This window comes from Cygnus atratus, unplaced genomic scaffold, assembly GCF_013377495.2.
Source record: "Cygnus atratus isolate AKBS03 ecotype Queensland, Australia unplaced genomic scaffold, CAtr_DNAZoo_HiC_assembly HiC_scaffold_41, whole genome shotgun sequence".
NCBI classification, from domain to species: Eukaryota; Metazoa; Chordata; class Aves; order Anseriformes; family Anatidae; genus Cygnus; species Cygnus atratus.
The window spans coordinates 118,096-144,544 of record NW_026110007.1 but is presented as its reverse complement, the minus strand read 5'-3'; the positions used below and the strand labels follow the sequence as shown (position 1 = coordinate 144,544).

The following is a 26,449-nucleotide window of genomic DNA, read 5'->3' as shown; positions in this document are numbered from 1 at the left end:
CCCAGAAATGCACCAGCAAGCCCACAGTATCTTTTTTATCGCTTGCTCCTCTGAAATCTGAGTTAATAACTGGAGCAGCACAGTAAATCTCTGGTTCCACACAGGTTGAAAACCGTAATTAAGCCGTCCTTCGAGCTGTCCGTCAAGCGCTCTCTGCACGAGGAGGGAAATTTTAATCGAATTATCTGCGTAATCGCGTTTCAGCCTCTCCTTCCCCCGTGTTTGCTTGCTGCAGGTTTAATCTGATTGCATCCGCTGTATGCTTTGAGCTTGTGCATCACCACCAGAAAGGCATTTTGGGGAGAAAAATACCCTGCTAATAGAGTCTTGTGCTAGGAGAGGGCTTTCCGTGAAGAAATGCCGGGGAAAACCCAGGGTTTTCTCAGAATCACAGAGGTTGCAGTTGTATGGCCTTGAAGCAGAAATTATTTCTAGCATTTTCCCACCTTTCCTTTCTCCGTTTTTTTTGAATTATTTTCTTCTTTCCCAGCCAGCTCCTCCCACTGCCCTCAGAACCGATGGGCAACATCACGGAGCATGACACCGGGCTTTGAAGATGGAGTCCTGGCTCTCCTCAGGAATGGAAACCGGAGCAGATGCTGCAGAGAATCATTGGGTTTGGCCCCGTGATGCCAACTTGCACGCACAGCGATTTATTGCATATGTGCACAGACGAGCGTGGAGCTAATTAAACGCTGATTGCAGTTTGGAAGGTTGGTGGGTAGAGGTGGATGCTTGCACACACAGCAAAATCAGCGCTGGTAAATCGAGCTCGATGGATGCTCTCCATCCCCATCCCTCAGGATTTCCAACCCTCATGGGGCTTCTCCATCCAGGGCTGCTATGGCACAGTGCAGCTTCTTTTATGCTTAAAAGGTCTTTTTATGGACAAATACGGCAGTAAAACAGGATAAAGTGGTGTACGTTTTATTTTATTTATTTATCTTTTCAGAACAGGTAATGATGAAAGAGCAGCGAGATTTGTGCTGATTCTTAATTTTTAAAAGTGCTCTCCTACCAGCAGCGATGATGTCTGGCTCTTTTCATTTTTTCTGATAGGTGAGCAAATAAGAGTTCCTAAAATAAAAAAAATTAAAAAAAGAGTATTTTTACTGCACTTTGTCAATGCAAAGTGTCGTATTTTTAGTCTTTTATGCCGAATTAATCTGAATTAGTCGGTGCGTGCAGACAAGCCCCTGGGCTGCAGCCATTCCCCTGCTTTCACACATCTGGGCAGAGCTAATGAGGTTGGATGTCCCTGCTCCTAAAAGCACTCTCGCACTCTCTTATTGTCAAGTTAATAAAATATCCTGCTCTTGACATCCTTCCCTTGCTAAATAGTCTATGGGGGACTGCAAAACCTGCACTCCCCCCTCAAAAAAAAAAAAAAAAAACCTCACTTCATTCCGTTCCCCATCTCTTCTCCTTTCAGATGACAGCTGCCTGGCGCTGAAGCCGCGGAGCTGCTCGAAAAGAAAATGGTTTTGGCAGCAAGGGGCCGAGCTGCGGTGTCGGAGCAGGGATTTCGCAGAGCTCCCATCATTTTTGGGCTCCGGCTAACGAGCAGCAACGCTGCCAGCGGGGGCTCCCTGGTCCTGCAGGGAGGTTTACGAGGCGAGGGGTTTGCAGGGGAAAAAAGAGGGTTTGGGGATAAAACGAGTGTTCTGTTTGTTTGTTTGTTTTAAAAAAAAAAAAAAAAAAAAAGAGCAAAAGCAGCTGGAGCATCCCACAAGGATGGTGCTGGGAAGAGGAACGGGGCGGTGGTGGCATCTCCAAAAAAAAAATAATCAATTTTGGAGCAAGGAGCATCCCAAAAAACCTCCATTTGCCCTCCTCCGGGCAAGCTCAACCCAGCCCACCCCCTAAATTCACCTCCCATCCCCTAAATTCACCTCCCACCCCCTAATTTCATCCCCCACCCCGTAATTCCAGTGCACAAAGGCACAGAAGACCACAAGTTTCCTCTTGAGCGCACCCTCCGCAGATGATTTCCATCCCTTCGCCACTCTTGAAGCGTTTAAATTTCAGAGAAATCCCTTAAAAAAAAAAAAAAAGGCCAACACCACCCCTGCTTCCAGGAAGCCAGAGCTCAGCCGGGAGGTTTCTGCCTTGGCCTCGACGTTCAGTTCCCTCTCGACCTCGTTAACGACGGGGCTTAATTATCCCCAAACAACGGCAATTTGGGTTCAATTAGAGGTTAATGCGAGTGCCTTAACCTACACGACACTGACGAGGGTGATAATGAGAAGATTGCAAAGAACAAAACGAGGTCGTTAGCAGGGCGGAAGAGCTTGGTGCGAGCTCTTATATTTTTTGTGAAATCAACCCCCCCCAAAAAAAATCACCATTTCCCATTCCGTTGGAAAACGTGGCCTAAGGACGTGGGAAATCGTCCCTGGGGGAAGCGTTTTAACGAGGTTTGGTAAACGGCAGGGTGTTTTCACGCAGGATTTGGTGCTGGTGGATGTTTCCCATGGGAGGACTCATGCAACAGGGCTGGAAATCCGGAGGATTTAGCAATTTGTTAAAAAAAATGAGAGATTTTAGCACATGCGGCTTGAATTTGTGGCTTTCAGTAGCAGGGCTCCGAGCAAATGAATCTCCCCTCGTTACGGCCGCCTTGTTTAATTTTTGGTTGTGTAAATTAGTTTTTATTTTATTTTAGCTTATTTTAAAAGAAATAAGGCAATTTGCTTTATCCCCTCGCCTCCTTTTTCCTCCATGCCATGACCTTTACGGGAGCCCTGACAAATCCTGGGGAGGGCTGTTGGGTTTTCTCTGTCAAGGCGAGGACGTGCAGTTGGCATGGGGGCCCAAGTTTGGGCAAGTTTGGGCAAATTTGGGTCCCCATTCAGCTCTTCTACGACCCGAGCAAAGACGTGGAGCTGCCTCTTTCCAAGCCCAAACCAGTGAATATTTTCGGTGCCCAACTCGTGTCGCCCTCTGCCGTGCAGCTGACAGGGAGGGGTGGTTAAGGAAAGCAGTGGGGCTTATTTTTCCCCAAAAAAAGTGAAAAATAAAGCAAAACCCATCTGCAAGCTCCCCCGTGATGCTCGTTGCCATGGCAGGAGCATCTCCCGTCGCCATGGCAGGAACATCTCCCATCCCGCCCCGCTGCCACGGCAACGGGGACTCCCCCTCCCCGCTCGAGGGCGAAAAAAGAACCAAAAATCAAATAAATGAAGCAAAGTCGGAGCCGAGCAAAGCAAGGAAGCCGAGCAACTGGTGGCGGGGAGGGGAGGAAGGATGCTTACGGTGCGGGGAGGCCACTTCCACCACCCGAATTAGCATCCCCCTGCCTCTAAACCCCAATAAGCTGCTTAGCGAAGCACCCGCTTAATTAATTCCTGCCAGGAATTACCTGGATCCGAGCGGTAATTAACTGCGGATAAGCCCGAGCAAGGAGGCAGGGCGAACGGCAAGTGGCAAAGGGTGCGAGCCGAGGGGTGAAAACAAGAGAAGAAATTTCAATTTACAAAGAAAAAAGGGGATGAGGAAGCACTCAGCATCCTCCCTCGCCACGCCTGGCTGCTTGAGCTGCTTTGCCAGCAAAAAAAAAAAAAAATCCAGGCTTTTCCTTTTCCCCTCTATCGCCCATTTTATGGCCATGGAGCCCTTGAAAGAGTTAAATCTGCACAAAAAGCTGCGGGTCTTAAAAAAAAAAAAAAAAAAACAATTAAAATCCCAAGAAACTTTGCTCTGGGAGCAGTTCATTACACCAAAGTGTCACGATGTTGCTCAAGCTGCGATGATTGTTATTTTTTTTAATTCCTCGTAAATAAAACGCAGCATGCCATGGAGCTAAAAATACCACCAGATTGCTTTTTATTTTTTAATTAATTGCCATTTTCAGCCCCAAAAAAAGGGCATTTTTGCAGCCACGGCTTGAAAGCAGACCTCCCAGGGTAACACAGCAGGGGCACGCGGGTCACCCATCAGCGGTGTCGCGGGGTTTTGGGGTTGGTTTTTGAGTCTTGAGGCTCCTCGAGGCCTTGGGGACGTCGCGATGTGGTGGCACAGGCCCTGTCGGTGCCTTTTGCGGCGATGCAGCGAGAGGAGGAGATGAGGCAGGGGACAAAATGCGGTGTGGGAGTGCCACACGCTGGCTGCGCCGCGCCGTGCAGCAGTATGGGGCAGGGGAAACTTCCCCAGAACCCTGCCCTGGCTGCCCCCGACCTCCAGGACAGCACCCAGCTTCTCAAAAAAAACACATTTATTTATATTTAACACCCCCCAAAAAAAAAAATCAAGTTTTCCCAACCTGAGGACATGTGACAGTGTCAGCGATGAGCCACACGATGTCCCTGAGGATGCAGCTGATGTCTCTAAGGGCACCAAGGGCAGCAGAGCAGGGGTTTCCCCCAATTTTGGGGGTCTCCACCCTCCCCAGGAGGCTCTGAAGCCCTCGGGGCAGGCGTCCCAGCGAGCAGGGGTCACTGGTGCTGCTTCTTGTGCCGGAGGATGTCGGTGGGCGTGAGGGTGAAGTCCTGCTGGCAGATGTCGCAGTGGTAGAGCCGGTGCAGGGCGGAGGTTTTTGAAGAGCTCCCAGCCTCTTCCTCCGGGGGGGCTGCGGGGGCAGACAGTGCAGGATCAGCCCCAAAACCCTTTAAGGATCATCCCCAAAATCCTTTTATTCCATCCCCACCCCAAAACTCTAATTTTGTGCCACATTTTCAGGGCGCGGTGACGATCGCCGCCATCTCTCTCCCTTTACCAACCCTCCCCGCACCTCCCCAGGGAAATTTGTCCCCAAATGTCCCCAGTCCCAGCCCCGGGGGCTCACCCTCGGAGGGCTGGCAGGTGCTCTCGTGGCACATTCGCTCCAGGGGGGTGAAGGGCATGTGGAGACCGCAGTGGGGACACGTCCAGAAGCTCCGCAGGCACTCGCTGTAGAGGTCTGTGTCCGTCTGGGGGGGGCACAAGGACAGAAATGGGACACGCACCCCCAGGAGGATGTAAAAGAGGGTGGGAGAAGGGGATACTCACGGCCAGGCAATTGTAGGTGAGGAATTCGGTCACCCTGTGGCCACCTTTCACCTCGTCGGGTTTCAGCTCGGTGCCCTGGAAGAGCCCCGGGAGCTGGGGGGCCGCAGGCACGGTCTGGGGGCCGACGTAGAGAGTTTGCTTCTCCAGCCCCGTCAGCTGGCGCAGGCGGTACGGCGCCTGGGGGGACACGAGGGGATGCTGGGGGACACGCCGAGGAGCTCCCCGAAAACCTCCTGGGGCCAGCCTTAAACCCGACGCGAAGCCCCGGGGGTGCGTGACCAAGCATCGCCGCGGGGTCGAGGCTGGAGGCACCCCAGGGGGGAGGCCAGAGCCCGTGCGGGCGCTCCGTGAACCCCCCAAATTAAAAAGTGGTCGTGGTGTTTGGATGGATCCTTCTCGGTAAGGTATCACTGTATATATAGTATATATACTAGGCATATATGTATACAGTATATACAGTAAGATAGAATCATATATATAGAATATAGACTAGGGATATATGTATACTGTATAGACAGTAAGATATCATTTTTATATAGTATATCTACTATGGATATACGTATACTGTATAGACAGTAAGATATATATATATTATATACTAGGAATATATGTATACATGGAATATGTGTATACAACATATACAGTAAGATAAAATTGTATATATATAGTATATATACTAGGGATATATATACACTGTATAGACAGTAAGATATTGTGTATGTAGTATATATATTAGGAATATACATATACTGTGTAAACAGTAAGATATATATCCATAGTAGATATACTATATATAAATGTATACTGTATAGACAGTAAGATATAATCATATATATAGTATATATACACTAGGGATATATATATATACAGCATATACAGTAAGATATCATTGTATATGTAGTATATATATACTAGGGATATACATATACTGCATATACAGTAAGATAAAATCGTATACATAGTATATATACTAGGGATATATGTATACAGCATATACAGCAAGATATAATCGTATATATAGTATATATTACTGTATATACAGTAAGATAATCGTATATATAGTATATATACTAGGGATGTATGTATACAGCATATACAGTAAGATATTGTATATGCAGTATATATAGTAGGCATATACATATACTGCATATACAGTAAGATAGAATCATATATAGTATATATACTAGGGATATATGTATACAGCATATACAGCAAGATATAGCTGTATATATAGTATATCTACTAGGGATATACGTATCCTGTATACTGTACTGGGACCACCCCAGTACTCCACGATGCCAGCACCTCCCCGTGGCGTTTCCCCTTCACTTTTACCCCGATAAACCACGAAAAGCACCCCGCGGGTCGCGACCGCGCCCCTCCAGCCCCCACCTCCATCCCCAGGAACTCCAGCAGCCCCCGTTTGAGCGCAGAGAGGTCCCTGGAGCTGGGCTCGTCGCCCCCGGGGTCCAGCTGCTGGTCCAGGAGCTTCTCCCAGGAGGCTCGGAGCTGCAGGGCGGCGGCGAGGAAGCGCAGGGCGGCGGCGGCGTCGGGCAGGGTGAGCTCCAGCCAGCCGTCCGCCACCAGCCGCGTGCAGTCCGCGTTGGTGTCCAGCGAGCGGGAGAAGAGCAGCAGGGCCTGGAGGAGCGAGGCGGGGACGGTTTGAGGAGCTGCGAGGGGGTAGAGAGGAAGAGGAGGAGGAGGAGGAAGCACCGAGAGCCCACCTGCAGCGCCGGCACGCGGATGCAGTTGACCAGGTAGGGCTTGGTGGTCTCCAGCAGCGAGACGAAGGCGAGGAGCTGGTGGTGGCGGCTCAGCCCGTCCTCTGCAAGGACACGAGGGGCATCTCAGGGGGGTCCTGAGCCTCTCCCCGTCCCCACCAACTGGGGGTTGCTGGACCCCGATGCCAGAGGGGCTCTCCATCCCAAAACGGGTGCAGAAAAAGCTGATCGGGGTCGCCCACCTTTGGTCCCGCCGCGCTCCTTCCCCTCCTTGGCATGCAGCAGCTCCGGGCTGGTGGCGAAGACGCAGGACGGGTGAAGCACGACGCCCTGCTTGCTCTTGGTGTGGAAAATCTGCGGCGAGAGCAGGATGAGCGCTGCAGAGCCCCCAAAAAAGGGGCTGGAGCGTGGGCAGAGCCCCCCAAATCCGAGGGGTGGATCGTGGACGGGGACACGCACCTGATCTGAGTCCTTGCGGCTGTTGTTGAGCGCGTCGGGCACGGCCAGCTGCGGGTAGAGGCCCCTGCACAGCACCAGCTTGAGCAGGGCGAGCTGCGAGAGCGATAGGACCGAGCCGGACACGGCCTGCAGCTCATCCATGTCGTGGCGGAGCTTAAACTTGACGTCCTGCGGGGACAGAGAAGGTGCTGAGAGCTCGGTCAGGGCCTGATTCTGCCTCCTGAGTGAGGGAACAGGAGCCGAGGCTCACCTGGATGTCGACACTGCGCTCACCGGGCTCGTGGGCGCCCGCTCCTTCCTCTTCCTCGCCAGAGGAGCCAGCGGTGCCGTCCTGGAGCCGCAGCACCTTGCGCCTCCGTCCCTGCGTCTCGGCGTGGCGGCGGCAGAGCCGGTGCAGCTCGCGGCGCTCCCGGTGCCGGCTCTGCCGGCTGTAGCTGTCGCTGGGCCGGCTGGGGGCCGCCTCCAGGAGCCGGTGGTCTCGGAGCAGCTCCTGTTTTGGGGGGAGGAAACGTCGCTGAGAACCCGCAGGTTAAAAAAAAATGGGGAAGGTTTAGGGTGAATTTGGCTCCGTTGCGGAGAACGCGAAGCTCACGATGGGGCCGGATCCTGCCCTCACCTGGAACTGCCGCCGCAGGTTGGCAGCCTCGTAGAGCCGATGCTCCTCCAAGCCCCGCCGCCGGCACCACTTGCGCGAGCTGCCGCCGCGCTCCGACTTCACCTGCACGGGGACGCCGCGGGCTCCGGTACCGGCCCCAAAACGGAGCCGTTTCCCCACCCCGCCCCACCATCTCCTCGCCCCTCTCACCTGCACCCACTCGTTGAAGGCGTTGAGCAGCGTCAGGGGGTCCCCGTGGGGGCTCTCGAGGGGCCGCCGGGCGGTGGCGCAGTCGGGGTTGGCGTTGGAGAGGCGCAGGAAGGGCGACTGCACGCTCAGCGCCGCCGCCACCGTCAGCGTGGGCTCGGCCAGCCCGAAAAGCGCGCCCAGCACCAGCATTTTGCCTGCGGGACGGAGGAAAGGGATGCAGCGAGGGCTTAAAAGGGAGGTTTTGGGGGGTTTTGTGCACCCCCTGACCGTCACTCACCCACCACCACGTCCACAGGCAGCTGGGCCAGCAGCGTCCCGATGGGCGTCAGCTCCTCGGCTTCGTCCAGGGCCCCCTGCTCCCGCAGGTAGCGCACGGCCGTCTCCAGGCTGGCCGCGGGAGGGGGCTCCAGGAAGGGGAAGGTCCGGGGGTCGCCCAGCCCCATGCTTTTTACCTGGGGGAGAAGCACGCAGAGCTTCGTGGAAGGGAACAGCCCGGGAGGGGTTATGCTGCGAAGATCCCAAGCACCTCGTTTTGGGGGCTCCGACTGCACCCTAAAAAGGGGGAACCCCGTTACCTGGAGGACCAGAGCATCGAGCGCGACCCGCTGGATCTCCGGCACGGGGTAGGGGGAAAAGGCGTCATAGTCGGATTCGGCGTAGAGCCGGTAGCAGACACCGGGCCCCGTCCTGCCCGCGCGTCCCTTCCGCTGCTCGGCGCTCGCCCGGCTGATCCAGAACTCCTGCAGGCGCTGGAGCTTGCCCTGGGGGTCGTAGCTCATCTCCTTCACCTTCCCTGGAGGGATGGAGAAGGTCAGGGGAGGGCAGGGAGAAGCAGGAGGCTCCCCCCGAGGCCGGCGAGGCTTCACCCGAATCCAGCACGAAGCGCACGCCGTCGATGGTCACCGAGGTCTCGGCGATGTTGGTGGCGAGGATGCACTTTCGGACGCCGGGAGGTGGCACGTCAAACACCTGAGGGATGACAAAAAGGACGGCAGGAGGACCAGGAGCTCAGCAAAACTCCATCAGGGCAGGTATAAACGCAAGCTCCTCGCGTCCCCGCGGCGCCCACCTTATCCTGCTCGCTGACGGAGAGGGTGCTGTGCAGGGGCAGCACGATCCAGCGCTGCGTGTGCGCGGCGTAGACCTGCGCCGCCTCCTGCACGGCGCCGATCTCGGCCACCCCGCTGAGGAAAACCAGGAGGTCGCCGCGCTCCTCCGGGGGGTATTTGTGGTCGATGGCCTGCAGCACCCGCAGGTAGGGCCGGGGGTCCAGGCGCTCCGGTTTCCCCGCCGCCGCCGCCACCTCCTCCTTGGGGATGGGCTCGTAGATAACCTGGGGGAGGCAATAAAAAAAAAAAATTCAAAAAACGGGGATGTGAGGACTGTGGGGCTGGTCCTGAGCCGGGATCCAGCCCTAAAATCACGCTTGGTGCTCACCAAGATGGGGAAGATCCTCCCCAGCACCTGATCCAGCCCCAAAACTGCGCTCTCCAGCCCCAAAATCACACTCAGCACCCACCGAGATGGGGAGGATCCTCCCCAGCACCTGATCCAGCCCCAAAACTGCGCTCTCCAGCCCCAAAATCACACTCAGCACCCACCGAGATGGGGAGGATCCTCCCCAGCACCTGATCCAGCCCCAAAATCGCACTCGGGACTCACCAAGATGGGGAAGATCTTCCCCAGCACCTGATCCAGCCCCAAAATCACACTCTCCGGCCCCAAAATTGCACTTAGTGCTCACCGAGATGGGGAAGATCCTCCCCAGCACCTGATCCAGCCCCAAAATCGCACTCTCCGGCCCCAAAATCACACTTGGCGCTCCCCGAGATGGGGAAGATCCTCCCCAGCACCTGATCCAGCCCCAAAATCGCGCTCTCCGGCCCCAAAATCATGCTTGGTGCTCCCCGAGATGGGGATGATCCTCCCCAGCACCTGATCCAGCCCCAAAATCGCGCTCTCCGGCCCCAAAATCATGCCTGGTGCTCCCCGAGATGGGGATGATCCTCCCCAGCACCTGATCCAGCCCCAAAATTGCGCCCAGCACCCATAAAGATGGGGAAGATCCTCCCGGGCACCCGATCCAGCCCCAAAACCGCGCTCTCCAGCCCCAAAACCGCGCTCACCGAGATGGGGAAGATCCTCCCGGGCACCTGCAGCACGGGGGCGCCCCCGAAATAGTCGGAGAAGAGGCGGATGTTGATGGTGGCCGACATCAGCACCAGCTTCAGGTCGGGCCGGGCGGGGAGCAGGCGCCGCAGGACCCCCAGGAGGAAATCTCCGTGCAGGTGCCGCTCGTGGACCTCGTCGGCGATGATCACCTCGTAGGCGGGCAGCGCCGGCTCCCGCTGCGCCTGCCGCAGCAGCAGCCCCTCGGTCAGGAAGACGATGCTGGTGGCGGGCGAGCGGCTGCTCTCGAAGCGGATCTGGTAGCCCACCTGGGGGGAGGGAGAGGAGAATTGGGTCAAAAAGAGAGAAAAAGGGATTTACGGGGCTCGCCGGGCGTCCCGGTCCGGCGGTAGCGCGATGGGAACGGCCGACGCTCGAGCGTCCCGCGTCCAAGCAGAGGGTTCTTTAATTATTCCTTAATTATTTGCCCTAAAAGGAGCTTTCAGACACTAAAAAAAGGCAGGGTTAAGATGCTAAAAGCAATTTTAAGACACGAAAAGGAATTTTAATTCTCTGCTGTGCCAGAACTGCTCACTTTTACCTTTTTTTTTTTTTTTTTCACCTTTTACTTTCTACTTTTACCTTTTCTTTTTAACCTTTTTCCTTTTTTCTATAAATCGTTTTTTTTTTCCCTTTAACTTTCTACTTTTTTTTACAAATTGTTGCTGATGATGTTCCCAGGCTGAGTGATTTAGGTAAATATTAACACTGCATTGCCGTACATCGCCTTCTAAGTGCTCTGCCGTGCCAGAACCGCTCACTTTTACCTTTTTCTTTTTACCTTTTGCTTTCTACTTTTACCTTCTTTTTTCTACCTTTTTCCTTTTTTTTTTTAACCTTTTACTTTCTACTTTTTTTTACAAATTGTTGCTGATGATGCTCCCAGGCGGAGTGTTTTAGGTAAATATTAACGCTGCAGCACCGCATGTTGCCTTCTAAACACTCTGCTGTGCCAGAACCGCTCTTTTTTTTTTTTTTTTTTTTTTTGCAAATTGTGTCTTTTTTACTTTTTACTTTCTACTTTTTTTTTTTTTTTTAAAAAAATTGTTCCTGATGATGCTTCCAAGCTGAGTGTTTTAGGTAAATATTAACGCTGCAGCACCGCATGTTGCCTTCTAAGCACTCTGCTGTGCCAGAACCGCTCACTTTTACCTTTTTTTTTTTACCTTTTACTTTCTACTTTATTCTTTTTAACATTTTTTTTTTTTTTTACAAATTCTTTCTTTTTTACCTTTTTTTTTTTCCTACTTTTTCTACAAATTGCCTCCAATGATGCTCCCAGGCGGAGTGTTTAAGGTAAATATTAACGCTGCAGCGCTGCACATCGCCTTCTAAGCGCTCTGCTGTGCTGGAACCGCTCACTTTTACCTTTTTTTTTTTCCTTTTTCTTTCTACTTTTTTGGTTTTTTTTACAAACCATCCCTCCAGCCGCTCCCAGCTCACCTGGTCGCCGTACTGCTGCAGGCTCTCGAAGGCCACCCGCTTGGCCAGCGAGACGCAGGCGATGCGGCGCGGCTGGGTGCAGGCCACGCGGCGGTAGCCGGCGGCCAGCAGGAACTGCGGCACCTGCGTGGACTTGCCGCAGCCGGTGTCGCCGGCCACCACCACCACCTGGTTCTCAGCCACGGCCCGCAGGAGCCGCCGGCGAGCCCGGGCGATGGGCAGCGCCTCGCGCTCCCGCTGCAGCTTGGCCAGCTTGGCGAAGCTCCGCTTCTGGCCGAAGTCTAAGTAGAGCAGGAGGGCGTCGAGGAATTCCTTCAGGGCTTCCCGGGGCACCCACGGGTGGCCCGGTGACGGCTCGGGGCTCGGCACCGCCAGGTTGACGCGGTGCCGGGGGTGGTAGCGGCGCGGCAGGCCGAGGCGGCGGGCGGGTGGCTGGTCCTCGTCGCTGTCCCACACCGGCTCCCGCTCCGGCCGGCGGCTCTGGAAGCGGCGCAGGCGCTCGAAGAAGGCCCAGAAGCCGCGGCTCTCCTCGGGGCAGGCCCGCCAGGGGAAGTAGAGCTCCTCCAGCCTGCGCCGAGCCGCCGGGCAGTCCCAGTCCCACCGGTACGGCCGCGGGGCCCCACCGGGAGCGGGGCCCGGCTCCGGCTCCATCACGGCTCCACCGGGACCGAACCCTACACGCCTCGGGGCCTGGTCCTGGGCTCCTTCAGGGCCCGGGCCCGGTTCTCCGAGGCCTCAGCCCCTCCAGGCCCCGGTACCGGCACCCCCAGGCCCCGGTCCCACTCCCAGCTCCCCCAGACCCTGGTCCCAGTCCCTCCAGGCCCCGGTACCGGCACCCCCAGGCCCCAGTACCGGTTTCCCTATGCCCCAGGCCCCTGTCCTGACTCTCCCAGGCCCCACACCCCGGTACCAGCTCCCCCAGGCCCCGGTCCCTGCCCCTCCAGGACCCGGTACCGGCACCCCCAAGCCTCAGGCCCCGGTCACTGCCCCTATGGGCCCCGGTACCGGCTTCCCTAGGCCCCACGCCCCGGTCCCGGCTCCCCCAGGCTCCGATCACGGCCCCGGTCCCGGTCCCAGCCCCTCCAGGCCCCGGTCCCGGTCCCGGTCCCGGTCCCGGCCCCGGTCCCCCAAGCCCCACGCCCCGCTCCGGTCCCGGTCCCGGCCCCGCCAGGCCGCACGTGGGCGCCCGAGCCCCGCCGCGGCGGGGGAAGGGGCGTGGCCGGGGGGGCGTGGCCACCAGTGGGAGGCGGGGCGAGCGTGGCTGGGGGCGGGGCGAGGCGGAGAAGGGGCGGGGCGAGGCGGGAAAGGGGTGGGGAAGGGGCGGGGCGAGGCGGGGAAGGGGCGGGGCGAGACGGGGAAGGGGCGGGGTGTTCGCGGCGCGGCCCCGCGGTTCGTCCAGCCGTCCGCCGCTGGTGGCACCGACAGCGACGTTGTCCTAAAACGTCCCCAAATTTGTCCCCAACCACCCCTATTCCCCAAATGTCCCCGTTGTCCCCAACTGTCCCCATTGTCCCCAACCACCCCCATTGTCCCCCACTGTCCCCATATGTCCTCAACCACCCCCGTTGTCCCCAACTGTCCCCATTGTCCCCAGTCAACCCCGGTGTCCCCCACCACCCCTGTTTTCCCCCACTGTCCCCATTGACCCCATGTGTCCTCATTGTCCCCACTGCCCCCAACTGTCCCCACTGTCCCCCAAATTTTCCCAGCTGTCCTCATTGTCCCCAACCATCCCCATTGCCCCCCACTGTCCCCCTTGTCCCTCTCTATCCCCCAGTCCCCATCCATCCCCATTGTCCCCCAGTGTCCCCAACCATCTCCAACCATCCCCATTGTCCCCCATTTCCCCCATCCACCCCCATTGTTCCCCACTGTCCACAACCATCCCTATTGTCCCCCATTGTCCCCACCCATCTCCAGTGCCCCCCATTGTCCCTGTCCACCCCCACTGTCCCCAACCATCGCCAGCCACCCCCATTGTCCCCAACCAACCCCACCGTCCTCGTCCATCCCCATTGTCCCCAACCCCTGTCCCCTCAGGGACAACCCCCCCATCACCCTTTCCTTCCCCACACCTACCCCCACCACCCCCCCCCCCCATCCCTAACCCCCCCCCCCCCCCCCAGGGACAACCCCCCCAGCTCACAACTACCCTTTATTGACCGCTACACCACGTCCTCGGTGGTACAAGGGCTGGGGTCACCGGGGGGGTCCCCATCCCGCAGCACCCATGCCAGACACCCCCCCAGGGAGCGGGCGCGCCCCCGGCCCAGCAGCACGTAGAGGAGGGGGTTGAGGGCGCCGTTGAGGTGGGCGAAGGCGATGGCCAACGGTTGGGCGCCCAAGGCCCGCTTGTAGGGCGCCGTGCCAGGTGCGTGGAGCGCCAAGGCCACCAGGACGGCGTGGTAGGGCAACCAGCAGCCCACGAAGCAGCCCACCAAGGCCACCACAGTGGTCACCGGCCGCGTGGCGGGGTGGCCGCGGGCCAGCAGCCACCCGTAGCAGCCCACCATGGCCACCACGGGGCCAACAAAGCCGGCAAAGAGGCGGAGGGCGGCGAGGGCGAGCTCGGCGCCGTGGCCAACCGCCGCGTAGTCCAAGACGCACATCATCTTCTCAGAGAAGGGGTCGCGGCGCAGGGTGCGGAGGACGAAGGAGGGGAGGCTGAGGAGCAAGGCCAGCACCCACACGGCCCCGCTGATCCTCCGCGCCGTCCGGGGAGTCCGGTGCCACCAGCGCGTTGCCACAGCGCAGCGGTCGGCGCTGATGGCCATCAGGAGCAAGACGCTGGCGAACATGTTGAGGATGGTGAGGGAGGGCAGGAGCTTGCAGGCGAAGCCCCCCAAGGGCCAGTGGTGGTCCTGGGCCAGCGGGAGGGCCAGGAAGGGCAAGGCCAGGCAGCAGAGGAGGTCAGCCACTGCCAGGTTGAGGAACCAGACGCCGTTGACCGTGCGCCGGAGGGCGACGCCGCTCACCCAGATGACCGCGACGTTCCCCGGGACCCCCAGGAGAAAAGCCAGGGCGTCCAGCCCCAAAGCTGCCCCGGTGCCGGGGGGCAGCCCTGGGGCCTCCTCGAAAGCCGGGGCGGTGAAGTTGAGCTCGAGGTCAGCGTAGTCGGTGCCGAGGTCCCACGAAGAGGTCATCCTCCGCTCGTGTCCCCACCGGAGTCACCCCAGGTGGAGCGAGGGGGGCCTCGGAGACGTCTCCACCGCTGCCACCACGATGAAGACCTTTCTGACCACAGGTCAGGATCCGTCCCCTCCGGAACGATTTGCTTGAGCAACCTCCGGGCAGTGGGATGGGACCTTTGCGTCATCCGGCCCCAAAAAGTTGCCCTGGCAGCAAAAATCCTCCCAAAAAGGAGAACTGCGGGAGCAGGTCTTGCTCAACGCTTTATAGGAGCCAGAACACCCCCGGCCATGGTTTTGGTTTTTTTTGGTTGTTTGTTTTTTTGAATTTTTAAGATTTTGGGTGCCAACTTACCCCCCAAGAACGCTCCCGGAGCTCACACCACCACCGCCGTTCCCGGCAAGATCCCACGAGCTGCGTCCCTCCCCGCCACACCCACGCATGCCCTGAGTCATCCAGGGGTGGAGGAGCCCTGATGGGGTGGAGGAGCCCTGATGGGGTGGAGGAGCCCCAGGGCTGCATTGCCCTCCCTGGGGAGAAACCCCAACGAGCAGCTCAAGGAGAAACCCCTGGAGAACCCCAAGGTAAATCCCAAAGAGCAGCTCAAGGAACAACGCTGAGGAGCAACCCCAAGGAGAACCCCAAAAAGCAGTTCAAGGAGCAACCCCAAGGGGTAACCCCTAGAGAACCCCAAAGAGAAACCCAAGGTGAATCCCACAGAGCAGCTTAAGGAGTAACCCTGAGGAGCAACCCATGGAGAACTCCAAGAACCAGCTCAAGGAGCAACCCCAAGGGGCAACCCCTGAAGAATCCCAAGAACCCCAAAAAGCCACTTAAGGAGCAACCCTGAGGAGCAACCCATGGACAACCCCTTGAAGAAGAACCCCAGGAAGAACCCCAAAAAGCAACCCGTGGAGACCCCAAGGAGAGCAACCCAACGAACACCTCAAGGACACACAACCCGCAGCGGCTCGGCAATTTATTGGCAATGTTGGACGCGGCTACGGCGAAGGCACGGGGCTGAGGTGGCTGGGGCGAAGGAGGTGACCCCCTTTTGGTGTGGCACACCACGCCCCGGCGCTTTGGGGTGGATTTAGCCCAACGGGAGGAGGCTCAGGGAGGCTCAGCCTCACCTCAGAGCTTGCTGACCCACGGGGACGGGGGGTGGGGAGGGCTTCAGGTGGTTTTTATGGGGCTGAGAGTGGGGCGCAGGGTCCAGTATTGGAGGAGAAGAAGGCAGCTCCAGGAATCTGGAGTGTGATGGCCTCTGGGAGAGCCTCCAGAAGGTCCACGAGGTCAATACGTGGGCTGCTTTGACCCTCCAGCTTCCCCACTCTGGAAAAAACGATAGGCAATGATGGACGAGTCCCCTTGTAGATTCAGGTCCCACCCGGACCCCCCAGGAGAGCAGGAGAAGGCGATGGCCTCATGCAGGAGGTCACACGGTGGTGCTGACGCTGTGGTCGTCCACGGTGGACTTGGTCTTCCTGTGGCTGTCGCCCAGGGTGCTGCCGGAGAGGTCCTCGCTCATCACGCCGCGCAGCACGGCGCGCCAGGAGCGCTGGCACTTGCCCTTGAAGTCCTGGCCCATCACCATGTAGATGACGGGGTTGATGCAGCTGTGGATGTACGCCACGCCAGTGGCCACGGGGTCCACCGCCACCGCGCCCTTGAACAAGGTGCTGTGAGACTGGGTGGAGGCCAGGATGAGCCCCACCACGTGGAAGGGCAGCCAGCAGGCGAAGAAGCTGACGATGACCACCAGGACGAGCCTGGTGGCCTTCTTCGAGCGGGCGAAGCGCTTGCTGTGGACGCGGGCCAGCAGCAGCCCGTAGCAGCCGGTGATGACCACAAAGGGCATGAGGAAGCCGAAGACGAAGCGGAAGACGGCGGTGAGGAGCTCGGTGAGGCGCTGGTGCCGCCCGACCATCGTGTAGTCCAAGACGCACGTCTCCTTCTCGGAGAAGACGTCGCGCCGAATGGTGCGGAAGATGAAGGAGGGGAGGGTGAGGAGGGTGGCCAGCACCCACGCAGCCACGCAAGCCCCCCGGGCCACCGCCAGGGTCCGGTGGTTCTGGCACCACACCGGCCGCATCACCAGGGCGCAGCGGTCGCCGCTGATGGCCATCAGGAGCAAGACGCTGGCGAACATGTTGAGGATGGTGAGGGAGGGCAGGAGCTTGCAGGCGAAGCCCCCCAAGGGCCAGTGGTGGTCCTGGGCCAGCGAGATGGCCAGGAAGGGCAAGGCCAGGCAGCAGAGGAGGTCGGCCACCGCCAGGTTGAGGAACCAGACGCCGTTGACCGTGCGCCGCAGCTCGAAGCCGCTCACCCAGATGACGGCGGCGTTGCCCAGCACGCCCAGGAGGAAGATGATGGTGTAGAGCGCCAGGATGGCGCGGTGGCTGGTGGGGACCTCATAGTCGCCGAAGTCTTCGAAGTTGTAGTCCTCCAGGCCGGAGTAATTGGAGTAGTTGTAGCTCTGGAAGTCCATCGTGCACCCGGTTGCAACCTAGGAGCAAACCCCGTTAGGCGGGCGAGAAGCGACGTGGTGGTGGGACGAGGACTTCTGCCTCGGGGTCCCCCCGTAGGACATGTCCCCACCACGAGCAGGGTGCAGGGACACCTCATGGTGGCCTTTAATATCGAAAGGGGCTTCCAGGAAACCTTGGAAGAAACGCTTCTCCAGGTGGAGAAGGCTGCACCGGTCAAGGGGTAAGGTTTTAGGCTGAAAAAGGAGAGGTTTGGGTCGGACGGGGCGTCAGGCAGTGCGATCTGGTGGAGGATCGCGGCAGGGGCTGGGCGATCTCCGAGGGTCGCGTCCAGCCCAACCCAACCCAACCCAACCCCTCATCTTCATGCCCTGCTCCAACCGAGGGACATCTCCACCCATGCGGGGAGGAGCCAGGAGCTGCCCTTCCCCTCCCAACCCTGTGGAGATGCCCTCCCCCTCCCAACCCTACGGAGCCTCCCTTCTCCATCCATCCCTACAGAGATGCCCTTCCCCTTCCAATCCTATGGAGCTGCCCTTCCCCATCCAACCCTACGGCAATGCCATGCCTCTTCCAACCCTACGGAGATGCCCTTCTCCATCCAACCCTACGGAGCCGCCCTTCCCTTTCCAACCCTATGGAGATGCCCTTCAAACCCTGTGGGGCTGCCCTTCCCCCTCCAACCCTACGGAGTCACCCTTCCCCGCCCAACCCTACAAAGATGCCCTTCCAACACTACAGAAATACCCTTCCCCTTCTAATCCTACGGAGATATCCTCCTCAATCCAACCCTACGGCGATTCCATTCCTCTTCCAACCCTACGGAGCCGCCTTTCTCCGTCAGACCCTACAGAGCCGCTCCTCCACGGGGCCAGCGGCACCCCAAGGAGCCAGCGTTGCACAAGAGCCTCCACCCACTCGCCGCCGTCGCCGTCACCAAGGAACCCACAATTTCCCCACTTCCTTGGCGAGCCCTTCTCCTTCCTCCTGCCTTATGCAAGCAGCCGGGTGAGGAAACACTGGGACATCTTCCCCGGGGGGCTGCTGGGGGGGGTTCGGGCTCTCGGAGCCGGGGATGGGACCTGGGACGAGGAGGAGGGTGCGATGTGGAGCAGGAGACCCCGGGGAAGAGTTGGGTTGACCACCACGCAACCGTGGAGAGATTTGGTGCCTATAGGGGATTCGGTGCCTATAAGGAGGGGATTCGGTGCCTCCAGGGAGGGGATTCGGTGCCTCCAATCACCGCAACGCAGCCAAGAGGCTCCACCGGGAGCACCCGGCATGCGCGGAGAGGGACGGAGCCCACCCTGGGGAAAATCTGGGAACCCACCGGGGTCGGGGTCTGGATTTTGGGGGGCTCACCTGGTCCCCCCGGGCTGCGGCCACTCTCCCGGCGCTGACGGCAAAGGATGGGGCCGTGGGGCAGCGCGGTTTTATACCGGCGGTGAAGAGGAAGTGGTGGCGGGAAAGGAGCGGGGCCACCGGTGCTGGGTGGGGTGGCGATCCGAAACAGGAGGAAACGGGGTGGTGAAACCCCGAATCCTGGGTTTTTTTTTTTTTATTTCTTTTGAGGAATTCCGAGGTGGTGCCCTGAGCATCCTGGTCCTGTCCGTGTCCCATCGCCGGGGGCGCTGCACCCAGCCGCTGCCCCCCAAGCACCCCCCGGGCCCCAACTCTCCTCCTTTCACCCCAAAACCTCCTCCAGAGCCCTAGTTCTCCTTCTCTCACCCCATCCCAAGCCCCAAATCTCCTTGTTTCACCCTCAAATTCTCTCGAGGGCTCCAAAATCTCATTTCACCCCCCCCAAACTCCCCATGGGGCCCCCAAATCTTCTACTTTCACCCCCAAATCTCCACCCGGGACCCCAAATCTTCTCATTTCACCCCCAAACCTTCTCCTTCTCAGGACCCCAAAATCTTCTCAGCTCACCCCCAAATCCCCCCCCGAGACCCAAAATCTTCTCATTTCACCCCAAATCTTCTCATTTCACCCCCAAATCTCCCCAGGACCCCAAAATCTTCTCATTTCACCCCAAATCTTCTCATTTCACCCCCAAATCTCCCCAGGACCCCCAAAATCTTCTCATTTCACCCCAAATCTTCTCATTTCACCCCACTCCTCCTCCTCCTCGATGGACACGGACCCCCCCACAGGGCCCAGGACCCCCCCACGAGGCCCACCTCCATTGCGGGGCGGGGGGGGATCCAGCACCAGGGACCAGGCGCAGCAGCTTTTTTGAGATTTATTTTACAAATCCCCCCCCCCCCCAAAAAAAAACAACAAAAAAAAAACCAGGGCAACATTTTGGGGGGGGGGGGGGGAATCAACTGCTCCCCCCCCCAGCTCCAGGGCCTTGAAGGGGGGGGGGACAGGGACCTCAAAATGAACACGAGGACCCTAAAACCAGGCACGACATTTGGGGGAGCCCCCCCCCCCCCCTCAATTTTTTGGGGGTGGGGGGGGGACACGACAGGAAACAGGAGCTGCGGCGGCGACCTCAGGGCTGCGTGGGGGAGGCAAAAGTTTAATGCGGGACAGACGGACGGACGGACAGCCATACAGCAAGCAAGCCCCCCCCCACCCCCCCCCCCCCCACGAAAAATAAAGCCAGAAGCGCCCCCCCCCGCCCCGCCCAGAGCGAGAGAGGGTCCGTCCGAGGCATGCAGGAGGACGGACGGACAGACGGACGGGACAGTCAGCTGGCGGCCGGGGGGGGCGAGCGCTTACGGAAACGCACCCGCTGGAAGTCGGTGATCTCCACCGTGCCGGGGGGGGGGCCCTCGGGGTCCTGCAGCGCGGTTTCTGGGGGAGGGGAATAAAATGTGGGGGGGGTGGTTAGAGCCCCCCCCCCCCCGTTAAATTGGGGGAGGAGGCGTGGTGGTGTTACGCCCCCCCCCCCCCCCCCCGTCGTCGTCGCCGCTGTCCCCACCTTGTGTCGGGTGCTGGGGGGTGGGCGCGGGGCGCCCCGCGTCCGGGGGGGGCTGGGGGGGGGGCCTGCAGTCCCCCGGGGGGGCCCAGCTGCTCCGTGAGGCTCAGCCCTAAATGTGGTGGTGGTGGGGGGGGGGGGGGGGCACAAATCAGGGGGTTCCCCCCCCCCCCAAAAAAATCCCACAGCTCAGCATGTGCTGGCTGAAGAAGGGGGGGGGGGGGGACGACTCCTAATTTGTGACCCCCCCCCCCCCCCCGCCTTAAATTTTACCTGCAGGTTCTGCCGGGGTGGGGGCCGCGGGGGGGGCACCCCTCAGGCTGCTGGGGGGGGCGGGGGCCAGGTCCATCTCCTCGCCCCAGTCGCGGACGGGCCGGTGGCCTTGCGGGGGGAACAGGGGGCTGAGGGGGGGGCAGCCCCCCCCCGCCGGGCCGGAGGGGGGCAGAGTGGGGGGGGGAGAGGGGGGGGACGCACTGAGGGGGGGCTTCGGCCTTGCCAGGTGATGGGGGGGTGCTGCCTTCATCGTCTTCCTCATCTTCCTCGTCCTCCTCATCCTCGTCCTCCTCGTCGTCCTCCTCGCTGACGTCCTCCCACTCGTCCTCGTCCTCCTCAGGGCTGGGGGGGGGCTGCAGGGGGGTCCCGCTGGGAGCTGCTTCAAGCTGGGGGGGGGGGACGGGGGGGGGACGGACAGAGAGGAAGGAGGGAGGGGGGGGTCCCAAAAAATTGGGGTCCCCAAAAAAGGGGGCGGCTCTGGGGGGAGGTGATAAAAGGGGGCTCAAGAAAGGGGGCAGCCTGGGGGAGGGGGGGGGGGGGGGCAAAAAATGGGGGAAGCTTTTTGGGGGGGTCCCTAAAAGGGGGCAGCTTTGGGAAGGGGGGGGTCCCTAAAAGGGGGCAGCTTTGGAGGGGGGGGGTCCCCAAAAAGGGGCAGCTTTTGGGGGGGGGGTCTCAAAAAAGGGGGCAGCTTTTGGGGGGGGGGTCTCAAAAAAGGGGGCAGCTTTTGGGGGGGGGTCTCAAAAAAGGGGGCAGCTTTTGGGGGGGGGTCTCAAAAAAGGGGGCAGCTTTTGGGGGGAGGGTCTCAAAAAGGGGGCAGCTTTTGGGGGGGGTCTCAAAAAGGGCCCCCCCCCCCCAAAAAAAGGGGCAGCTTTTGGGATGGATGGCTGGTCCCCCCCAAAACCAGGGGCAGATTTATCGGGGGGGGGAGGGGGAGCACGCAAACTGGGGGCACCTTTCCATGGGGGGGGAGACCCCCAAAAATGGGGGGGGGGCTTTTTTTTGGGGGGGGGGGGGGGGGGGGCTCAGCCTCACCTCCTGCGCCCCCTTCCCATCGGCGCCACCGGGCTGCGCCGCCGGCTCCTTCTCCTCCTCCCAGCGGTCGTCGTGCATGCTGGGGGGGGGGCAAAATGGGGGGGGGGGGGTGATATCAGAGCCCCTCAGGGACAGAAATTTGGGGGGGGGGGACAGCAAAAAGGGAGGGGGAGCAATAAAAAAGGGGGGGGGGGGGGATAACCCCCCCCAACTCACCTGTAGGGTTTGGTGCCCGGGCTGCGCCCGTGGCCCTGCCGCTTCCTGCGCGGCACGGGCAGGAACTCGCCGAAGGTGGGGGGCTTGGGGGGGCGCTTGGGGGGCTCTGGGGGGGGGGGGGGGGGGGGCGAGCCCCGCTCAGAGCCCCCCCCTTAAAGAAAAGGGGGGGTGTGCCCCCCCCCCCCCAAAAAAATAAATCAAGGTGATATCGCACCGTGCTCGGCGTCGGGCGCGTCGTTGAACCTGCGGGGGGATGAATCGGGGCGGGGGGGGGATGGATAAATCGGGGCGGGGGGGGGGGGGATAAATTGGGGGGGGGGGGGGGGGGGGCGTCACCCACATGCCGTCGGTCTTGTCGGCGTCCCACTCGCGGCGCCACTGCCCGGTGGGCTGCCGGTGGCGGGCGAGGCGCTGGCGGTCGATCTCCTCGCGCTCCTGCTTCCAGCGCGCGTACTCGGCGCGCTCGCGGCCGGTCATGGTGGGGGCGGCGCGGCGGCGGCCCTACAACGGAGGGTAAAATACCTTAAAACAACCCCCCCCCACCCCAAAAAAAAATCCTTCTTGTTTTTTTTTTTTTCTGGCCCTGTAAAGCCTCCGGGGGCGGGGGGGGGGGGGGGGGGTTACTCACGCGCTGCTCCAGGCCGGCCCTGACGCCCTCGAAGTCGGCGCCCCCCCAGTTGCGGCCGTGCCGGCGGCTGCCCCCGTGCCGCTCGTCCTGCGCGGGGCCGCGGCGCCGGGGGTCGTCCAGGAAGCTGCGCACGGGGTTGCGGTCCCGCAGCCCGTCCTGGGAGGGGGAAACGGGGTGTGTGTGGGGGGACTGTCGCGACGGGAGGGGGCCGTGTCGCGACAGAGGGGGCCATATCGCGACGGGAGGGGACTTATCGCAAAGGGAGGGGGCCATGTCGTGACAGACGGGGCCGTGTCGCGACGGGAGGGGACTTATCGCAAAGGGAGGGGGCCATGTCGCGACAGGAGGGGACTTATCGCAAAGGGAGGGGGCCGTGTCACGACGGGAAGGGACTTATCACAAAGGGAGGGGGCCATGTTGTGACGGGAGGGGGCCGTGTCGTGACAGGAGGGGACTTATCACAAAGGGAGGGGGCCATGTTGTGACAGGAAGGGGCCGTGTCGTGACAAAGGAGACCGTATCAGGATGGGACAGGGCTTATCGCAAAGGTAGAAGACCATATTGTGACGGGAGGGAGTCAGGTCGTGACAGAGGGGGCCATATTGCGATGGTAGGGAACTTATCACAAAGAGAGAAGACCGTATGCGATGGGAGGGGACTGTATCATGAACAAGGGGGGCCCCGTCGTGACCTTATCGTGACGGGAGGAGGGTATTGTGACCACAAGGGATCCTGTCGCGACAGGAGGAACCTTGTCACAACAGGAGGGGGCTGTGTCGCAACCACAGGGGGGCCATCACGACAGGAGGAACCTTATCGTGACAGGAGGGGGCTGTGTCGCAACCACAGGGGGATCCTGTCACGACATGAGGGGCCTCGTCACGACGAGAGGGGGCTGTATCATGACCAGAGGAACCTTATCACAAAGGCAGGTGTCCACGTCACGACAAGAAAGGGCCAATCAGGATGGGAGAGGCCTTATCGCGACAGGAAGGGGCTGTGTCGTGACAGGAGGGGCCTTGTAGCAGCCACGGAGGGGTCCTGTCGTGACCCGAGGAACCTTATCATGACCACGGGGGGCCCCTGTTGCGACCGGAGGAGCCCTATCACGACAGGAGGGGGCCCTATCGCGACGGGGACCCCGGCTCACCCGCTGGTTGCGCTCGTACTCGGCGATTTTCTCCATCTCCTCGTTCATTCTCTCGATGTTTTGCCGCCGCCGCTCCTCCCATTCCTACGGGGGGGGGGGAGGATTTTTTTAGGGGGGGGGGGGGGGCGGGTCCCAAACCCTTTAAGCCCCCCCCCCCAAACCCTAAAACCCACCTGGGATTTCCGGTCGGGGCCAGCGTCGCCCCCCGGCCCCCCAAGCGCCCCCCCCCGGCCCCCCGAGCGCCGCCCGCGGGCACCGCGCTCCCTCGGGGCCGGGGGGGGCTCCCCCCGGGGGGGGCGGCCGGAGGGGCGGGGGGCAGCGGCGCCGCGGGGGGGTCTGGGGGTGGCGGGGGGCTTCCGCTCGGTCCGGCCGGGCTTCTCCTGGGGGGGGGGGGGGGGGGGGGGGGGAAGAGGGGGTGAGGGGGGGACGGTGCCCCGAAATGCCCCGTACCCCAAAAGCATCCCCCCCCCCCAAAAAAAGAGCCTTCCCCATCGCCTGGCCCCAAAACTGACCCTAAAAAGCCCCCCAAAACTTCCAAGCCCCCCCCCCCAAACCCCCAGAATTCTCCCCCCAAAGAAACCCAGGACTCCCCCCAAAGTCCTCACTCACCCCAAGACCCCCCCCCCAAATGCCCCCAAGACCCCCTCCAAACCCCTCAAGACCCCCCCCAAGCCCCCCAGGACCCTCCCCAAATCCCCCCACTCACCCCAAGACCCCCCCCCAAACCCACTCAGATCCCCCCCCCAAACCCCTCAGGATCCCCACTCACCCCAAGACCCCCCCAAAATCCCCCCCGGACCCCCCCCCAAGCACCCCAGGACCCCTACTCACCCCAAGACCCCCCCCCAGGACCCTCTCCAAACCCCTCAGGACCCCCCCCCAAACCTCCCATATTCCCCCCCAAACCCCTCAGGACCCCCCCAAACCCCTCCCAAACTCCCTCAGACCCCCCCCAAATCTTCCACGCTCCCCCCCAAACCCCCTCAGGACCCCTACTCACCCCAAGGCCCCCCCCCCAGATCCCCCCGGGACCCTCTCCAAACCCCTCAGGACCCCCCCAAAGCCCCCCCCCACCCTCCATATTCCCCCCCAAACTCCCTCACACCCCCCCCCCCAAATCTTCCATATCCCTCCCCAGACCCTTCGGGACCCCCCCAAATCCCCCCCAAACCCCTCAAAACCCCCCCAGACTCCCTCAGACCCCCCCCCAAAACCCCTCAGGACCTACCCCAAACCCCCTCGGCCCCCCCCCTTACCCCGAGCCCCCCCTCCTTGTGCCCCTGGCGCCGCTCGGGCTCGGGGGGCCGCCGGTGCCGCGGCGCCGTCACCGCCACCCCCTCCTGCTCCGCTCGCCTCCGGTCCTCCTCGATCTCCTGGGGGGGGGGGGGGGGGGTCAAAAAAGGAACGGGGGGGGCCATCAGCAGCCCCCCCCCAGCCCCGTGAAACCCTAAAAGGTTTTACAGGGGCGCCAAGGACGCGTCCCCATGGCTTAATCCCGGATTAAGCGGCCTCGTGGTGTTAATCTGGTGGGATTAAAGGGGGGGGGGGGGGACACGGGGTGGGGGGGGGGTCTCGGATTTGGGGGGGGGTCTCAGAGGTATCGGGGGGGGGGGGTCTGGACCTGGTAGCGCCGGATGAGGGCCTCGTTCTTCTTGCGCAGCGCCTCGATGCGCTTGTCCAGCTCCGCGTCCTTCTCCTCCTTCGACCTCAGGTCCAGCGCCGCCGCCTGGGGGGGGGGGGGGGGGCGCCAAAAAAAAATCCCAAAAAAGTTAAATAAAAGGGAATAAATGGGGACGGAGCCCCCCCGGGCCTAGTAAAGACACCCCCCCCCCCCCCCAGGTCACAGGGCTTGACCCGGAGCCGCCCCATGCACAGCCCGGAGCCCCCCCCCCAGACCCAACCGGACTCCTCCAGACCCAAGTGGGGCCCCCCCAGACCTTAAAACCGAGCCCCGGAGACCCCCAGACCCAAATGGAGCCCCCCCGGAGCCCCCCCAGACTCCTTTTGGACCCCCCCCCAGGCCCCAAAGCCCAGCCCCGGAGCCCCCCCAGACCCAACTGGAACCCCCCAGGCCCCTTCTAGACCCCCCCCCAGACCCCAAAGGCCCCCCCAGACCCCTCTGGACCCCCCAAGACCCCAAAGCCCAGCCCCGGATCCCCCCAGGCCCAGCCCGGACCCCCCCCCCCCAGGCCCCGAGGCTGGCCCAGAGCCCCCCCAGGCCCCTTTTGGGCCCCCCCAGGCCCCAAAGCCCAGCCCTGGAGCCCCCCCAAGCCCAACTGAACCCCCCCCCCCTCCCAGCCCCCTTCTGGACCCCCCCCCCCAGACCCCAAAGCCCCCCCAAAGCCCCTTCTGGCCCCCCCCCCCAGGCCCCAAAGCCCCCCCCAGGCCTCTCCCGGACCCCCCCCCCCCCCCCGCCCAACCAGAGCCCCCCCAGGCCCCTTCTGGACCCCCCCAGGCCTCTCCCGGACACCCCCGGGCCCCTTCTGGACCCCCCTTGACCCCCCCCCAGGCCCCAACCCCCCCCCCCAGCCCTGTCCCAGACCCCCCCAGGCCCAGCCCGGAGCCCCCCCAGACCCCCTCTGGACCCCCCCCAGACCCCAAAGCCCCCCCCCCCGGACCCCCCCTCACCATGGCGGGGCCGCCCCCGCCCCGGGCCCCCCCCCCCCCCGCGCGCAGCCGCCGGGCGCCGCTCAAGGCCCCGCCTCGTCCCGCCTTCGGAGCGGCTTCCGCTTCCGGTCACGTGGTTGGGGGCGGGTATATGGGCGTGGGGGGGGTGTTAAAGGGGCGAGGGAGGGAACGGTGGGGCCCACTGCTGGGGTTGGAGGGGGACAAGGGGACAGGGGGAGGAGGGACAGGGGGAGGGGGGACAAGGGGACAAGGGACAAGGGGACAAGGGACAAGGGGACAAGGGGAGCTGTCTGTTCCCTCGTCTGGCCAGGCACCGTCCCCAGACTGGCCCCTTCATGTCCCCGTGTCCCCAAATATTCCCATGTCCCCCAATGTCCCCATACGTCCCCGTCCCC

The 26,449-nt window shown here is 61.1% G+C and overlaps 4 protein-coding genes across 6 annotated transcripts; all 4 read right to left on the bottom strand.

Moving 5' to 3' along the window:
* Positions 1 to 3,803: 3,803 nt before the first annotated feature.
* Positions 3,804 to 12,378, bottom strand: DHX34 (DExH-box helicase 34). Of its 2 annotated transcripts, XR_004782375.1 has the most exons (17): positions 11,584 to 12,378; positions 10,098 to 10,409; positions 9,041 to 9,304; positions 8,838 to 8,940; positions 8,547 to 8,764; positions 8,249 to 8,423; positions 7,972 to 8,165; positions 7,783 to 7,884; positions 7,417 to 7,656; positions 7,167 to 7,334; positions 6,950 to 7,061; positions 6,711 to 6,811; positions 6,379 to 6,624; positions 4,987 to 5,163; positions 4,784 to 4,907; positions 4,262 to 4,567; positions 3,835 to 4,033 (listed from the first exon to the last, which is right to left on the bottom strand). XR_004782375.1 is itself a non-coding variant. In XM_035572001.1 (16 exons), exons 1-16 carry the CDS (start codon positions 12,232 to 12,234, stop codon positions 4,434 to 4,436), a joined length of 3,321 nt encoding a protein of 1,106 aa, XP_035427894.1. In that variant the 5' UTR covers positions 12,235 to 12,378; the 3' UTR covers positions 3,804 to 4,433. The 2 variants fall into 2 exon arrangements, 1 of the variants encoding a protein (XP_035427894.1); XM_035572001.1 differs by having other exon boundaries at positions 3,804 to 4,567.
* Positions 12,379 to 13,748: 1,370 nt separating this feature from the next.
* Positions 13,749 to 14,726, bottom strand: LOC118261261 (C5a anaphylatoxin chemotactic receptor 2-like). Its single transcript, XM_035572020.1, has one exon. It carries the CDS (start codon positions 14,724 to 14,726, stop codon positions 13,749 to 13,751), a length of 978 nt encoding a protein of 325 aa, XP_035427913.1.
* Positions 14,727 to 15,658: 932 nt separating this feature from the next.
* On the bottom strand, positions 15,659 to 19,989 carry LOC118261258 (C5a anaphylatoxin chemotactic receptor 1-like). Of its 2 annotated transcripts, none has more exons than XM_035572012.2 (2): positions 19,939 to 19,989; positions 15,659 to 17,221 (listed from the first exon to the last, which is right to left on the bottom strand). In XM_035572012.2, the coding sequence occupies exon 2, from the start codon at positions 17,201 to 17,203 to the stop codon at positions 16,151 to 16,153; it is 1,053 nt and encodes a 350-aa protein (XP_035427905.1). In that variant the 5' UTR covers positions 17,204 to 17,221; positions 19,939 to 19,989; the 3' UTR covers positions 15,659 to 16,150. The 2 variants fall into 2 exon arrangements, with proteins under 2 accessions (XP_035427905.1, XP_035427904.1); XM_035572011.1 differs by lacking the exon at positions 19,939 to 19,989 and adding an exon at positions 18,564 to 18,657.
* Positions 19,897 to 26,112, bottom strand: CCDC9 (coiled-coil domain containing 9). The gene is made up of 11 exons (XM_050716816.1): positions 26,055 to 26,112; positions 25,048 to 25,152; positions 24,683 to 24,799; positions 23,600 to 23,707; positions 23,427 to 23,510; positions 22,277 to 22,432; positions 21,989 to 22,149; positions 21,868 to 21,891; positions 21,433 to 21,511; positions 20,624 to 20,786; positions 19,897 to 20,003 (listed from the first exon to the last, which is right to left on the bottom strand). Exons 1-11 carry the CDS (start codon positions 26,055 to 26,057, stop codon positions 19,897 to 19,899), a joined length of 1,107 nt encoding a protein of 368 aa, XP_050572773.1. The 5' UTR covers positions 26,058 to 26,112.
* Positions 26,113 to 26,449: the final 337 nt, after the last annotated feature.